General features: G+C 38.7%; 1 protein-coding gene across 5 annotated transcripts in view; it reads right to left on the bottom strand.

The window, feature by feature from the left end:
* pard3bb (par-3 family cell polarity regulator beta b) overlaps window positions 1–17,309 on the bottom strand; it is a 460,252-nt gene that overhangs the window by 263,160 nt on the left and 179,783 nt on the right. For all 5 annotated transcript variants that reach the window (XM_067443471.1, XM_067443470.1, XM_067443472.1 and 2 more), the window contains 2 exons: window positions 14,456–14,595; window positions 14,189–14,317 (listed from right to left, as the gene is read on the bottom strand). In XM_067443471.1, the coding sequence (XP_067299572.1) occupies window positions 14,189–14,317; window positions 14,456–14,595 (269 nt within the window). The remainder of the gene's footprint in view (window positions 1–14,188; window positions 14,318–14,455; window positions 14,596–17,309) is intronic.

The raw sequence follows: 17,309 nt of genomic DNA, 5'->3' as shown, positions 1-17,309 counted from the left end.
GCTGTTTCTGAAGCAAAACCAAGAAATGTGAATGAATTGTGGAATGTTGTTAAAGAATCATGGAGTGGAATAACAGCTGAGAGGTGCCACAAGTTGGTTGACTCCATGCCACACAGATGTCAAGCAGTTTTAAAAAACTGTGGTCATACAACTAAATATTAGTTTAGTGATTCACAGGATTGCTAAATCCCAGGAAAAAAAAATGTACAAAATAGTTTTGAGTTTGTACAGTCAAAGGTAGACACTGCTATTTTTTTGAACACACCCCTTTCAACTAATTGCCCAATTGCACAGCCTTAAGAGCGTGCATATCATGAATGCTGGGTCTTGTTTGTTTTCTGACAATCTACTGAACCTACTGGTAACTTGTTTGCCACGTAGCAATAAAAAATATACTAAAAACCTTGATTATTCTGGTTAGTCACATTGTACTGCTATTATTTTGAACAAGACTGTATATGCTAAATGTGTCACTCCGCTATCGACTGTCTTGTGCCACCTTGTGACTTAAAACCACTTAACCACCACGGGTTACAATGGAAGACTTTCAGTTCACCCAAATATTTAATTTACTCACCCTCAAGTCGACATTCTTCTTACAAACGAATAAAATCTGAGTTATATTAAAGTTCTGGCTCTTCCAAGCTTTATTATGGCAGTGACTCTTCTGTTTTTGAAGTCCATAAAAGTGCATCTGTCCGTCAAATAATGTGCTCCACACAGCTCTGGGGGTTAATAAAGACATTCTGATGTAAATCAATGAGTTTGTGTAAGAAAAATATCCATATTTAAAACTTTATAAAGTAAAGTTTCGGTTGATCGCCTTCTGTATTCAATGTATGGGAAAAGGGTTGAAAGTGCCTCTGCAGTTTAAAGGCTTACTCTGCCAGTTACGGTAGTCAGATGTAGTGTAAGCATCTTACATTGTGAGAAGGCACTTTCAACACTTTTTCCACGGAAGGCGATCGACCAGAAATTAACTATAAAAGGACATTTTTCTTACAATTCGCTTAAGAAGCTCTCAGAGTATTAGACGAGGCTTTATAAAGCTTGGATTGGACAGGACTTTTTAAATAGAACTCTGATTTTATTATTCTGAAATAACATTTCTAGTGTATCATGGGTTAATTTTCATTTTTGAGTGAACTATCCCTCATTCCTTACAAATTCGTCATGCTTAAAACTTTTAAACAGTTTCTCAAAATGTTATTTTCAACAACAATTAGATGCTACTTTAGTAATCTGATTAAAATTAAAAAATGACAAAATATGAATTCAATTTAAAATATATTTTAATGCAAGATATTTAAATAGACAAAAACTGACTCAAACTAAAAACTGTGTGGACTATGTAAAACTGTACAGCTACACTTAACAAGTTATGGTTTTGTCTTACTGGATTAACCATAGGAACTTTACACACGCACTTGCATTTGTCTGCCGCAGATGTTTTCCGAGAATTTGATCTACAAAGGTAATTTATTCAGAGACAAGCAGCAATAAAAAATTTATATATATATTTTTTTTTTTTTTTTGTGTGTGTGTGTGTGTGTGTGAAGCCTGCAAAGACGCAAATTATGTCATCAAAGAGGAGTTCACTTCCATGATTTAGAATGGACTGATCATAAAAACTGTAAACCATAGTTCACTGTACACCAGATCAACCTTTTCAAGAGGAAAAACTTCTTTCACACCAACCAAACGAACATGAACCACAAACCGGTGTGAAAGCACTGTAAAAGCTTGGGTGGCCTTTTGTGTAGAGCTTAGCAGATCTTCTGTAATGCTGATTCCCTGTCGCTGATAATCAAATCCCACTCAAAAGCACATGACCCAAGCCCGTGGTGGCTTTTATTGGGTGTGGATCAAAGGCCCAGTTCTGATGGGGGGAAATGATCTTGCAAGAGAGAGCTCACGTCATTGTGCTCTATATCTCAAGCATGTTTCTGAAATGATTCTTTCATTTGGAAGGCACTCTACTACCTTTTAGCAGTGAGCAGGTGGTGGATTGAGCGAAAAAGTGTGTGTTTGTGGTGATGAGATGTCTTTGTAGTACGTTCTGTACATGCATTAAGAAAGCAGCTGATGGTAGAGAAAGGTTTGGGATAGAGTCATACCACCATTACACTCGTACCCCGTATCACAGCATCTCCAGTGGTAGCAATGGGGGGGCTTGATCTTACAACAGAACTGAATCAACACTGAACTGACTTTAGCTGAACAATGACACTATTTTCTCTACTATTTGCTTTACAGCTGAATTGACCTCTGTTCGCAGCAGTTAATCATTCTTGTCCTGTTAAACACTTCATTAAACAGAACTCCTTGACCGTTTGCCTCATCTGCTTTTTCAGCATCTCTCACAGTTTTTTTTAAATGCCATGTCATTTTAAGAGAAGTTTAACTTTTAAAACCATGTCTCGAGACCCTGCACACTTTTCCATAATGTTTGTGATTTTAAAAGCATACATTTTTCTGTTCGTTTATTGAGTAGAATCCAAATGAACTATTGCTAGCCTGACGTGGTCATACTCAATTCTATTCAAAATACGAGTCTGATATTGCTCCATTGGGCTGTGTTTATGGGGCGTTTCAACCGAACCAGGACTTCAATTGGATAGACTTACAGCCAATCAGAGCAGCGAAGCGACTGATAACGTTAATTGTCAAATGTCAACAGAACTCAACCGCACTGTGTTGCCAAGTCTGCTTTTTTTCCGCAGGTTGTTTTCCATGTCCGCAGGTTGAAGTGACCTCCATTATGTGATAGCCTATATACAGTGCCTTGCGAAAATATTTGGCCCCCTTGAACTTTTCGACTTTTTGCCACATTTCAGGCTTCAAACATAAAGATATAAAACTGTAATTTTTTGAGAAGAATCAACAACAAGTGGGACACAATCATGAAGTGGAATGCAATTTATTGGATATTTCAAACTTTTTTAACAAAACAAAAACTGAAAAATTGGGCGTGCAAAATTATTCGGCCCCTTAAGTTAATACTTTGTAGCGTCACCTTTTGCTGCGATTACAGCTGTAAGTCGCTTGGGGTATGTCTCTATCAGTTTTTCACATCGAGAGACTGAAATTTTTGCCCATTCGTCCTTGCAGAACAGCTCGAGCTCAGTGAGGTTGGATGGAGAGCGTTTGTGAACAGCAGTTTTCAGTTCTTTCCACAGATTCTCGATTGGATTCAGGTCTGGTCTTTGACTTGGCCATTCTAACACCTGGATATGTTTATTTTTGAACCATTCCATTGTAGATTTTGCTTTATGTTTTGGATCATTGTCTTGTTGGAAGACAAATCTCCGTCCCAGTCTCAGGTCTTTTGCAGACTCCATCAGGTTTTCTTCCAGAATTGTCCTGTATTTGGCTCCATCCATCTTTCCATCAACTTTAACCATCTTCCCTGTCCCTGCTGAAGAAAAGCAGGCCCAAACCATGATGCTGCCACCACCATGTTTGACAGTGGGGATGGTGTGTTCAGGGTGATGAGCTGTGTTGCTTTTACCCCAAACATAACGTTTTGCATTGTTGCCAAAAAGTTCAATTTTGGTTTCATCTGACCAGAGCACCTTCTTCCACATGTTTGGTGTGTTTTCAAGGTGGCTTGTGGCAAACTTTAAACGACTCTTTTTATGGATATCTTTTAGAAATGGCTTTCTTCTTGCCACTCTTCCATAAAGGCCAGATTTGTGAAGTATTTTTTCGGAGAACCCCCCTTATGGGCCCACTATGCAACTTTCCGTCCACTGGAGGGCGGCTATTCTAAACAAATCCGTAGTTTGATGATGCCAAGTGTGAGCGCAGTATCTTGGGACATGTGGTCTTCACCTCACAGCCGGTGGAAAATAGGACCCGTGCAGAAATCATGTTCATGGATGCGGTTATTAACGTTACTTTAGTGTAAAGCAGAGCAGGACCGAGTGTTGTGGGGCTGTGCACGGCCGCCGAGCGATTGTTATACAAACACACGGCTCGCGAGCACCGGGGCTTTTATTATGACGGGATGGGACACAGACACCGGGTGCCTGCACTATTTCCGGTAAAGGTAAAGCGGCTCTGTTTATCATATTAGATACATTTAAGAGTATTTAAAATGATGTTATGATGTTACTCTGTGTGTTCGCTCAGCGCTGCTGTGACATGTTCACACTGCTAAGAGAAAAGTGCTTCTGCCAAATAAAACTGAGGGTAGCGCAGATATGACGCAATTGACAGGTGACTCCCTCAAACGCTATGCTGACACGGGTCCTTAGTTAAAATAGCAATTTTCTCACAATTTACAAATAGTTGGAAACATTTGGGATATTGTAAGAACTCAACTGAACAAAATATATAACACTGGCTTAGTGGTTTTTGGATATTTTACTGCAAAAATACTACATAGTGCACCTTTAAGAAGTTATTGTTTTTGGCTAGTAGTTGGCGGGTTTTGTTGTAAAAACTTGCCAACCCTGTCTGCACACACGCTGGAATAAATGATCTTTCCCAGTATTGCAAAAAAATAAAAAAAAATAAAAAAGATTTTAAGGATAACAGTTATTTACCAACATGATCATCATTTCTGAGAGATCTAGTGAAGGTGAATGCATTTACGAACAAGCTCTCCTTTTAGGATTTGAACAAATGCAAACCAAGCGCCTTTGATGACGTGGATGATGACGTTACTGTTGATCATCTGTCCATCATCGTCTAAAGCCCCTCCTTACAATTTAATTGGCCCAAACAGTTTCGATAATTACTCCTCTATGGATCAAGTCCAGACCGAACTGCCCGAGCTCAAATGTTGTGGGCGAGGCTGAGTTAGGCTGGCATCCAGGCATCCAACTAATTAAAAGAAATTTAAATTCCCCAAAAAATTCTTAACGCTATCACACGCACAATACTTGTGACACAGGCTACACTACCTGATCGGAATCTGATCTTAAATTATTGATGCCTACACTGTGTATCGCAACTGTTCAGATCCAAATTGTGTGTCCATGCCGCTCTTTCGTTTTCAGGAATATCTGCATTGGTTTGGCACTGGCGTTGCGTTGAAGTATGAGAAATAGCACAAGCCATGAAAAATCCAATCAGAGCGGTTAGACTGAAACAGATTTCCAGAAATGCGAAATATGAATAGGATTTAAAACCACATGAGTGTAGCTTGAAACAGATTTGTAAAAATAGCATTTCATTTCATACTGTTAACACTTGCTAAACCAGAATTTTAATTGGATATGCGCACAAATCGTATGTGGACTGACAGTCTAAAAGCAGCCTTAGAAACCAAATGAAGACTTAAAAAGGGATGAAAAAATGGAAAATGTTGCTTTAATATATGGACCAGCAAAACCATTGTGATTCTATGTTAAACATTCAACATCCCTAGTAGTGAATATGCAACATTTGGCCATCTCTCTCTGGCGTCTACTAAACAAAGCCATCAGTATTGACTTAATTTCACCAAATGGAGAACATACCCTGATCATAATCAGGTTTCAGCAACAACAAATACCCACTGCCTTTCATCAGGCCCAATTACCTCTTCACTAGGAGCCGAATACATTCCCCCTTTTAATATGAGGTCTCCAAGAGCGGCGTGCGCGATGGCAAGAGACTCATGTGGAGTACGATCAACCTCTCGGCTTACGGCACACATGCTAAAGTGCACTTTTTACCCCACGCATGCATATGGAAAGGACCATTCACCTTGCAGACCGCAGCATCATTAAAGGCAACACAGGGGTAAAAGCAAAGCACAGACACTCACATAACCTCTTAAACAAAGAGACATCTCTATGACCGCTCCGATGGAAGCCGGCAGCCAGCTAAAGGCAGAAAGGCTAAGAGTGAAGTTTGCCCACGAGTAAATGGATTCTGTTTAAGTGGAGATGAAAGCAAACTATTGAGACGAGGACGCTGTAAAAGACTAAGGGGTCTGGATTGACGTTCATAACCTTGTCGCTCAGGAAGCAGCTTTATTTACTCGTAAAGAGGCCAAGATTGGAAAGCAGGCCTCGTGGGCCCAGAGACTTCAGAGGGATGGTGATACCAACATCAAAGGTTTATTGAGGAAGTAATGCAGGTACAGTAGTAACAAGAAGGTCTGGGTATGAGATTAAGTAGCAGAGAGGCCAGGGTCCCGGCTGGATCGACTTCCTCGGTTTGTGTAGGACAAGTCAAAGAGGGGAATGCTGTCACAACAACATTATCGCATGCGCTAACCGCTAGTCTTCACAGCTGGAGTTTTGGGAGAGATAAGGCTTTGTCAGGGCCCTTATTACCCAGCCTGGTGCCATTGTTAGCTGGCTGTTTTGAAGTACACAAAGCCGCCTGCTTGAAGGGGTGCGCGGGTCTTTTGTTACAAGCTCCGCGCTCCATTTTTAATCTGCCTCTGTCGTGCAAAACCACTACAAACCGAACAGGAAATGAGTCCTCATTCTTTCTCCTTTGTTCATGGAGTCATATCTAATATCACTATTACTATTTCATCCAGCTGGAGCAGCAGACAAAGCTCTATCCCCCACCGGGCGGCCGCGCTATTGGAGACAGATTAGGGCTGACAGTGAGAGGGGTGCGTGAGGTCCTCGGTGTGTGGCTTTTGAAGAGCGGCGGAAGGTTGTAAGACTCTTTCTGCAACAGCTCACCTGGCAGGTAGAAATTCGGCAGGTAGTCAGACAGATGTAGAGCGTCCAACCCACCTGCTGATTCTTCTTTCCCCTTTTCACATGGGCCAAACTACCACCGCACGCGTCTTCAGTAAGACATCACTGCACATTGTGCCTATCTTCATCTCTCTCAAGTGACCTCCTCCTGACATTCCATTCACATCATCTCTATCAAACCGTTCCATCTCCTGACTGTCAGAAGCCTGTCCTTTATCCGCAGAATGATAGGACTAGTGCTCTATGGATTTTCATTGGCTGATGCAGAAATCTAGAGCGCAGGGTTACCAATAAAATGTATATATACACACACCATTGTTGAAAAGAAATTAAAGTCACCATAAAATATATATATATACATTGTTGGATGTACACTCGTGATCTTCTCTGATGAAGTATACACTGGCTCAAGGGCAGGACAATAATATCTCCCCTCCAGCAATCTCTGTGATCAAGAGATTGCATGAAAAGCAAATGACAATGATCCAACAATCTAATCAATTCCAGAAGGATCAAGTCTCCACCTGCCTCCTTCTTCTCGAGAACCTGTTTCAATTATACTTAACACATGCATTTATTTTCTCAACCATTTATGTTCACAAAAGCCCCGTTTCCACCTAAATTACCCGGACTGCGTTTGAATTACAACTGTCTGCGTTTCCACTGCGGCTTTAAGTACCGTGACGATTAGGGAAATGAGTCCAGTGATGTAGGACTGCATGCGACTGCTCCTCCCAGACAACGACTTTCCTGAACTTTGAAAAAGTACTACCTCGCGAGCAGGGGGGTTTGGAGGGGGAAATATTTACCCAGAACTTCATTTAGACCCTGGTTCCTGCAGTCAAAACACACCGAGTACCGCCCAAAAGTTCCTAGGTCCTGAGGAAAGTTCCTGCGGTGGAAATGTGGCTATAACCGACTCTGTGAACCAGGATACTGTTTTCTTAATTTTGTGTGAATTTGTCAGCTCAAGTGCAAGAAGATGTGAAGATAGCTCGATAGTTTAGTATTGGCGAGTAACAAAATTAACTCCCTTTCACATCATCTTGCGTTTGAATATTTAAATTGTCAAAGGGTCATGAAACCCAGATTTTTTTGAGACCTGCACAGATATGAACATTGTGCACATCACTGAAAACAATAAAAGCACTCATAAATGGATTTTTTAAATAATTTTGCACTTTTCTAAGCAATTTTGTTCTTCCGGGTTGAAAAGCAATGTCGAAGCAACGATACGGAACGTGAGGTAGAACCGTGCCTTCAGAGTGTGTGACTGGCTAAGTCAGCAGGTCCTCTGCATACTTTTTGCAACTCTGAGGTATGAACAACAAGGCTAAAACAGGGGGTGGGGGGTTTCGTGATGCAACACTAGCTATCCCGAGCATCGTTCACGTTCATGCATTGTTAGATTACATAAAATGTTACTGTCCAACTGGCGAGTGACCCTTTTTCACACATATATGCTTTCCCATTTCTCTCCTTGCAGCTTTGTTTCTAAGATGTTTTAAAGCTGACAAATGACAGCTTTCTCAACCTTCTGTCACCATCTTTTTCTTCCCTCAGCCCTTTCCTTTTCTCCATCTACCTATTTTCTCTTTGTCTCATCATCCGTCACTCCTCTATCAGGGTTTCTATCTCCTTTGCCTTTTTTTTTTACATTTCAATCACTCGCTCTTTCAGCTTTTGCTCTTAAAATGTATCTACAGTCATCTTTCACTGTCTGTGAGATATTCTTCCCATACATTAATCTCCCTGACTACCGTATCTCAGTCCAGACAGTCCGGTGACACACAGAGACGTCAATCCATCAGTCACTGAGTCAAGCAAACAGTTTAGAAATGCAAAGCTCAATGCGTGTCGCCTGCAAAATCCAGCAATTGCCCACAAACCAAATAAAATCATTACTGTCACCGCACATAAGATGCACAATTTTGTGCATTTGGAGATCTTGCACGTTTATTTAAATCCACTGAAGGGTTTTAATATCCTGTGTGCAAGCAGAACTAGTGGTTTGTGGGTAATGAGTCGCAGTTATGCTTCAGACCACTGCATTCTAACTAATCAGTGGCAATGATGCAGTGAAGGGTGCGTTCAACACAGCATGCACGAGACGAGGGTCGTAATTGAACAGTAAGAGGACTAATTCACCAGAGACTTTACTAGAACAATGTGTGAACAAGTGTGAATCGTTTTTATTAAGGTGAAAAGTAGACGTCATCATTTACCACAGCAGAAAAAAGGGCTTAGATATAATAAAGTGGCCAAATGCGGTCGATATTGCGGCCGATCAGCAATCATGGAGAAAACAGCGATCACATTTAGTGAAACATGACAAAATACCAAAAAACAAAATACTAACAAAATACTAATAATCTAGATTAACAGTGCAGTCATATTGAGAAATAATGATCACTAACATGGTTTGCATTTTGACATTATTTTTGATAAACTTGTCCAATTATTTATATATATATATATATATATATATATATATATATATATATATATATATATATATATATATATATATATATATATATATATATATATATATATATATATATGAATTATTATTTATATATAAATGAATCTATAAATGTAGCACATTTGAAACATTTGTATTTTCATTATATATATATATATATATATATATATATACACACACATGAAAAGTGTTTCAAATGTGCTACAGCTCTAATCTTACGTTGGATGGTGTTTTTATTTATTTTTTTCAAATTTTTTATTTTCTAATTCAAATATTAATTAAACTATTCAAATACACTGATATCTCATTCTTGCATGTTAGATATATGTATATCTAACATGCAAGAATGAGATATCAGTGTATTTGAATAGTTTAATTAATATTTGAATTAGAAAATAAAAATTACACATGTATAATTATGTTTAAAATGTAAATTTAAAATTTAAAACCTTACAATCATGCTAGTACTATATTTTTGATTTTAAAAATTGCAGCCTTGGTCAGTATGAAAGCCTTGTTTCCCCTCAAATACATTTTGAACACTTTTGAATGGTAGTTCAGACACATTTAAAAACACATAACATAATTTTTACTGTAAATTGTGTGCAACTCCAAAGACTTGCCCGTTATAGGCACAAAATTAATAATAATAATAATAATAATAATAATAATAATAATAATAATAATAATAATAATAATAATAATAATAATAAAATAACGGTTTGTTGGACACCAAAAACTGAGTCATAAATTCCTCTTATGCTGCAGTGAATTTATCTAAATAAATACATGAAATATGTTGACAATGGAGAATGTAGCTCATTTCCTGTGAGGGGCCAAAGTTTGAGTGGCACTGCTATGGTAATAGCCAAGTGTGCGTGGTTCTCAGCGTTTGGTTATTTACAGAAAGTGCTGAGTGGGGTAGAATTTGGATGATTGTGGATCGACGGGCACTATGCTGAGGGAGATACAGGAAGAGCCGACACACAGCTGCACAGTTGTAGTCCCTGACTTCACACAGCCCTGCATGCTACAGCACTTCCTGTAGGAGCGCCCTGACCTCATGCGCCACTTCCTGTCCATCACTGAATCAACAAGCATGGATAAGAACAGGAAGTCAGACTACAAGGTGGGCAGAAGGGTGTGTGCCGAGAGGCCAGCGCTCCGGCGGCGTGTGTGTGGGTCGCCAGGTTCGTCGGGAAAGATATCAAACAGACAAAAACAAAAGGAGGGAAAGTTGAGGGGAGAGAGAGTGACAGGTGAAGACGTCTGAACATCAAAACAGACAAAAGCTAGCATACTTACACGTCCCACGGGGATTGGGACAAAGGCAGGAAGCTCAGGACTTCCCGTCCTCAAGGCCTGAGAAACTAAAGCGTGACTATGACCTTCCATGGCTAAGACAGCAAACAGAGCCCTGTTGGGCTTTAGAGACAGACATGACAGTGCAGAGGCATGCGTCCTCAGAGACGCATGATATCACCGCAGATGACCCAAATAACATGCCACTACATTTCCTGTTCGTCTGAAGCACAGGAAGTGCCCAGTTCGCTCATTGTTTTAAAGCTCTATTATATATGTGGGTTTTTTGATTCAGTGATTAAACATCTGAGATGGTACATGAAAGGCTGTGGGTTCGAACCTCACAAGGTGATGCATATGATATTACCACTGTGCTCTTGAGCAAGACACTTAAAGGGATAGTTCACCCAAAAATTAAAATGTGATGTTTATCTGCTTACCCCCAGGACTTTGTTTCTTCAGTAGAACACAAATTTGCACTGTGCCAGTCATATAATGCGTGTCAATGGGCAATTTAGAGTATGAGAGCTATGAGAGCAAAAAATATAAACATAAAGACATACAAATCCATATTAAACCCTGCAACATATGTGTCATAAAGGGCTAGTTCCCCCAAAAATGAAGTTGATGTCATTAATAACTCACCCTAATGTCGTTCCACACCCGTCAGACCTCCGTTCATCTTCAGAACACAGTTTAAGATATTTTATATTTTAGTCCCAGAGCATATGCAGTCTATGCACACTGTACAGTTTCATCCGTATCGCCAATGTACCGTGATTTCAGTAGTTTGGCAGTTTGACACGTGATCCAAACTGCTGAAATCAGGTGACATTGGCGATCCGAATCATTGATCGATTCACTTACGAGTCTTACGAGTGAGGAAGGACATTAGGGTGAGTCTTTAATGACATCATTTTCATTTTTGGGTGAACTAAACCTTTAAGACACGGAACGATTGGTTTGTGTGAGAAACCAAACGTTATTATATATAATTTTTTACATCAAATACAACACTATGTACAACAGCCATCAGCACCATCACTTTCGCCGGGTGAGGTTAAATGTACACGATATGGATCTCAATGGGATACAAGCAGCAGAAGTGATGTCTCGCACATATCATACTCCATATCGTGCAATATGACTTCACCCAGCGGAAGTAATGGTGCACTCGCGGCTGTTGTACACATGTTGTATTTGAGGCATCATTTTAAGACATTGAGTTGTCACGAGCCACTGGGCTTAATATGGATTCGTATGTGTTTTGTTTTTTTTGACTCTCATACTCTAAAATGTTCCTATTGACATGCATTATACGACTGGCACAGTGCAGCGTTTGAAGTTAAAAATCTTCATGTGTTCTACTGTAGAAACCAACATACCAACATCTTGGATGCCCTGGGGGTAAGCAGGTAGACATCACATTTTCATTTTTGGATGAACTATCCCTTTAAAGCAATAGTGAAATACTGTCATCATTTACTCACCCTCATGTCATTTTTAAACCCATAAGACTTCCGTTCATCTTTGGGACACAAACATATTTTTAATATCCTCTCATCATTTTTGATCAATCCATTGATAGTCCCAACAAAGTCTACATTTTTTAAACTTCAAAAAGTATGAAAAGGCATCCTAAAAGTAATCCAGATAAATCAGGCAGTTCTCAGAAGAGATCCGATTTGTTTATATGATGAAAAGTTTTAATTCAGGCATGCATTCCCATTTAACATTGATCAATGCACAGACATATACACATCAAATATGGAAAACACAAAAGCTCTTGCTTGACATGTCAGAACCAATGAGACTTGTGTTCCAAAGATTACATAAAATGTAACAGGTTTGGAGTGATGCAGGGTGAGTAAATGACAGAAATTTCATTTTTGAAAAAAGCACGAACTGTCCCTTTAGCACACGATTCTCAAGCAGGACTGTCCCTACCAAAAAGTGTCCAAACTAAAGATTTATTTTTTTGCTAGTGTGAGGAAAGTTTAAGGGAAACAAAAACTAGCAAAAAGGCATATAAATATAACATAAAATGCATAAAAAGGAGAATGAAATTATTTGGGGGATTCCCACAAAATAGAAATTTCTAAAATAAAAATATCTAAAAAAAAAAAAAAAAATGTTATACATCTATTTCACAACAGCAACAAGAACTTAAATAAAATCAAACGATTCACAGACACAAGCATGTGGTGTGTAAGGTATGTAAAGTGCATCCGGAAAGTATCTGGAGCACTTCACTTTTTCCACAGTTTGCTGTTACAGCCTTATTCCAAAATTGATTCAATTCATTCTTTTCTCCTCAATTCTACAAACAACACCCCATAATGACAATGTGAAAAGTTTGTTTGAAATATTTCCAAATGTATTAAAAATAAAAAACGAAAAAAAATCACATGTACATAAGTATGTTCTGGAAGATACTGGAAGAAAGAAAAAGGACAAGGAAAAAGCTGCCCATAACTGCTGGTCTAGGATCAGTTTTCTCTGTAATAACAGCATATTGGTGAAACATATATCACAAATGATCTAGTACGTGTTTGAGCTCTGGAGAGCTTCAAAGTTTTATTGAAAATAAAAAGGTCTAAAAAGGTCTATTTAAAATGCGTTTTTGCAGCATTAAAGGAAGTGTATGTAAGCTTGTGGCCAAAACTGGTACTGCAATCCCTATCCCCTCTCCCTCTCCCCCCTGACTCAAGGTTGCCAGATCGGCTGCAGGATCAGCAGGAACGTTTGTAGCTGCAATGTGGTTACTAGAGCAGATCTGGCAACCCAGATGCAGAAACATGATTGGTCGATAGGTGGAGGGTGGAGCTTCCGGCCAAAACACAACATGTCAACATCAACATCAGTTGAGCGCTGCAACAACAACTTTTAAATGACAATATCCTGGCCGGACTACTGTTGTCATTGACATAAGTATTTGAAATTAACATGATTTATTAATGTCTAGTGACATATCAGAGTCATTTTACGATTAATTAAAATACATTTCTTACATACAGTTCCTTTAAGCAATGAAACCAAATTACAGACAAGCCTCTTGGCTTTCTTGAACGCAGTGGCCAATCAGAGGTGTTTAAGAATACACTCACCAGTAAAGAAACTGAGTAAATAATTTTATAACAAACGAAGTATAGACATAATGTAAATTAATTATTAATTGTGCAGTGTATACAGCTTCATTGATTATAACACAACTTTATGAGATCACAATTAACTAAAATGAGTGACCCTTTTTGAGATTGAAAAAACTGTATACCTTTTCTCAGTATTCCCTGCAATTTACCTTGAAACTACAGTGTCTTGCGAGTTTGAAGTCTAAATTTAATGTGAAACACACCAAAAACAGCATCTTTCTAATGCATTGTCTTTGTGGGCTGCACACACACACACACACACACACACGAACCAACCAAACAAGCACTGCAACCAGTTTAGTCCAACTCCCAAACAAATGATTCTCAAAATCTGAATTATGTAGGAAACACTGCATTATCTCCACAAGCAACCAAAGCCACTTGCAGTGTTCAAAAAATAGGAGTTTGTTTTGTATATACAAGCATTATGTTTTATGCAATTCATGCAATGGAAAGGAAGAAAAGGCAAGAGAGGAAAAGACTTTAAGAAAGGTTTATTAGGAAGAGTTAGATATATAAGACACGGTGTCTTCCATGGATCTGATGACTGTTGCACTGCATTAGATTTATTGTAGTTAGACAGAGAAGACTCTTACCAGCTCACGTGGAAGGAATATTTCTTCCTGTCTGGCCACAACCAGACACACACTGTCCCCCTGCTTAGTACTGCGTAACATGGCCACCAGTTCCTCCTGAGAACGGCCTGTAATGTCCACACCATTCACCTGAACACACGCATACACTCAGTTTCAGTGGATTTCATACATAACTTCACACTGATGAGATAAAATTTCTTCCAAATAAAGCAGTCACACAGAAAACCATACGAGAAATACTTCATTTTACACCAGATTGAGACTCACTTCTAGTATCCTGTCACCTGACTGCAGGCGGCCATCTTTGACAGCAGCTCCTCTCGGTAAGATGTTTTTGACGAGGATGGGACCGGGCCCATGCACTGAAGAATCTCTGGTCACAACAGTGAAGCCCAGACCTTCAGGACCTGTGAGGAGATTGAGATTAATGACCTGTGAGGAGATTAAAGTGATTGACAGATGAAACCCAATCTGTCAGCAATAATGCATCTGTGAAGCCTATTCTCTTCGCAGTCAGCACACTTATGTCAGCAAGGAGTCGTTGAAAGAACCCATCACCTAGAAAGCTTCACGTCATGCTTGATATGATATGGGTACATAAACAACTGATAAACATCTTAAAAAACAAAAACAAAACATTCACATAGTCACAAGTCAACTCATTGCTACTCAAGTGACAGTAAAGACATGTATAATGTGACAAAAATATATTACAAGTAACATTTAAACATTCTATTTATCAAAGAATCAAAGTACAGTTTGCACACATTTTAAGCAGCACAACTGTTTTTAACATTGATAATAATTTTAAAAAAAAATGCTTCTTGAGGTGCAAAAGTATATTAGAATAGTTTTGAAAGGATCATGTGACTCTAAAGACTGGCATGATGCTGAACTTTCTGCTTTGCCATCAAAGGGATATTTTTCACAATATCACTGTATTTTTTAATAAAATAATCCAGTTTTTGAGATAAGAGTATAAAGAGATTAATCCTTAAATACATACTTCGGGTCATTAGCAACCTGGGACGTCATTTATTACCCTCCTTCTTATTAATGTTTTAAAGTAAAACATCAACCATCTTAGTATTTTTCTCAAACAATTAATTCTATACAATATAACAAGAAGAAAAAAAAAAGTAAACAAGAATGCCTGTTTTTCCTGTTTACCCAGCCTGATCTGCCGGCGATTTAATTTCGCCCAGCAACTCAGTTTGGAAACCTGTACATTTATTTCTACTGCTTCTGTTACACTTTTGCGGGAACCAATCACAGACTGGCTTATCCACCTGGTGTGCTATTAGTGGGTTTAACACAATGAGGGATAGAGAAGAATGGATCGATGCCTGTTGATCACGCCTCTTGTGGTCTGATTGGTTGAAGGACTAACCATTTGCATAGTCATTTGAATAATGCTTGTTTATCATGCCTCCTGTTCAGAAGAAAATACAGAGCAGACTCGCCAGACCAATGTTCAAATCTTAAATTGAGCTTGGTCAGGTTATATCTTAGACAATGTTTTTTCTACTAATTATTTGTAAAAATTGTATAGGGTCACTAACGACCCTCGGTATGTAAGAGTGTACCTATATATTTTTTCTGCACAACAATAATTTAATCTTTAATGGCAGAATTAGAGCAATTCATAATGTCTGATTCACAATGATGAAGTGACGTTTCACTCATACTTACTGCAGATAGAAAACGAAAGAATAATCAGTATAATCTGCAAAACTTGAAATGTCTCAGAGATGTATTGCAAAGGAACTACTAAAGGCAATCAAATAGTGGTGTCGCTGTCACTTGATGGTGAAGAAGCTTTCAGCGATCAACATTTTGATTTTGGAGATGTTGAAAAAGATATTTTTGAGAATATGTTTGAGATGGCAAACATTAACCAGATGCTGAATGTGCTTGGAAATGAGCTCTGACGGGGACAGTGATGATAGTAAAAACATCTGCTCAAACTGAACCCTTCCAAGCTCCAAAAGGTAACAAAATATGCTTTATTGTATTCTTCTGTAATTGTCACACAGGTAGAGATCCATTCGTGTTAGATAGAGATCCGGGTCGCTAAAGACCCAAATACTTAAGAATGATTGGTAAAACAGTCGTGCATTTAAGAGTTAAATGGGTGATGCAAAATAAGTGCAAAATCTTTAACATTGTAAAACATCCATGTGAAGCGCTTTGGGTCTACAGTAGTACATATGAAAACGCTATATAAATCACTTTTAAAAATTACATTCTAACAATCAAAAAGCAACCATTTTTTTGCAACAAATGTACTGCAAATGAGCTAACATTTTAAATGTGAAAACAAAGATGAAATAGATATTTGAGTTAGATATTTGTGCCACTGAGTTTGTTTTATTTTTTTCATAAATATTCCAATCATACTTAAAATCCAGTTTCTAAAACAAAATGCAGCAGCAAACTATGGCTGTCTGCATTATAAACACCTCAAACCTCAAAGAATCGTTAGACTGTCTCTATAAAACGCCTCATAAGCCCTATTTGGACTGTAATTGTTTTTCATGGGGTCGTAAGGTATTTTTAAGATTTACAGGGGCTAGTCTGTGATGTTCTTCTCCCACAGCCTGCGTAAAAACCCCAGGCCGAATTACCTGCTCTCTTTTGACAAACACCAAGTTTGTGCAGTAATTTAATTGCCGTCCGAATCCACATCTCTAAATTTATAAGAGGATCAATCCAAAAGTCATTCTGTAAATCCTTTTTGACCACTATCGAGCACCATGATGATAACTGTTCCGCTTTGTACGCATTTTAAAGATCTAGCTTACGCTTTTATAACTGAAAAGCTGGAGGAACAGTATTATTTCACATCACCCCTCAGACTACGTACTGTACATTGGGGTGGGTCTGTCTGAGGCCTGTCAGCGAGAGTCGGCAGATAAAGGGCGTCCTTGTGTGAGACTGAGATTAGAGTCACCTGGCTTCAGAATCTGAAGTTTAATTTCACATACGAGCACATTTCAAAGAGCCAGAATAAAAGGGAGAGCGAGAAGAGAGAAATAATATTAACAATCATAGAGATTTCTTAAAGCAAACAACACCTGGACCCACAACAGAAATGTCATTGGCCATATAAGAACGGTCT

The sequence above is a fragment of the Pseudorasbora parva genome, chromosome 5, assembly GCF_024679245.1.
Source record: "Pseudorasbora parva isolate DD20220531a chromosome 5, ASM2467924v1, whole genome shotgun sequence".
Classification (NCBI taxonomy): Eukaryota; Metazoa; Chordata; class Actinopteri; order Cypriniformes; family Gobionidae; genus Pseudorasbora; species Pseudorasbora parva.
This window is presented reverse-complemented; position numbering and strand designations above follow the sequence as displayed.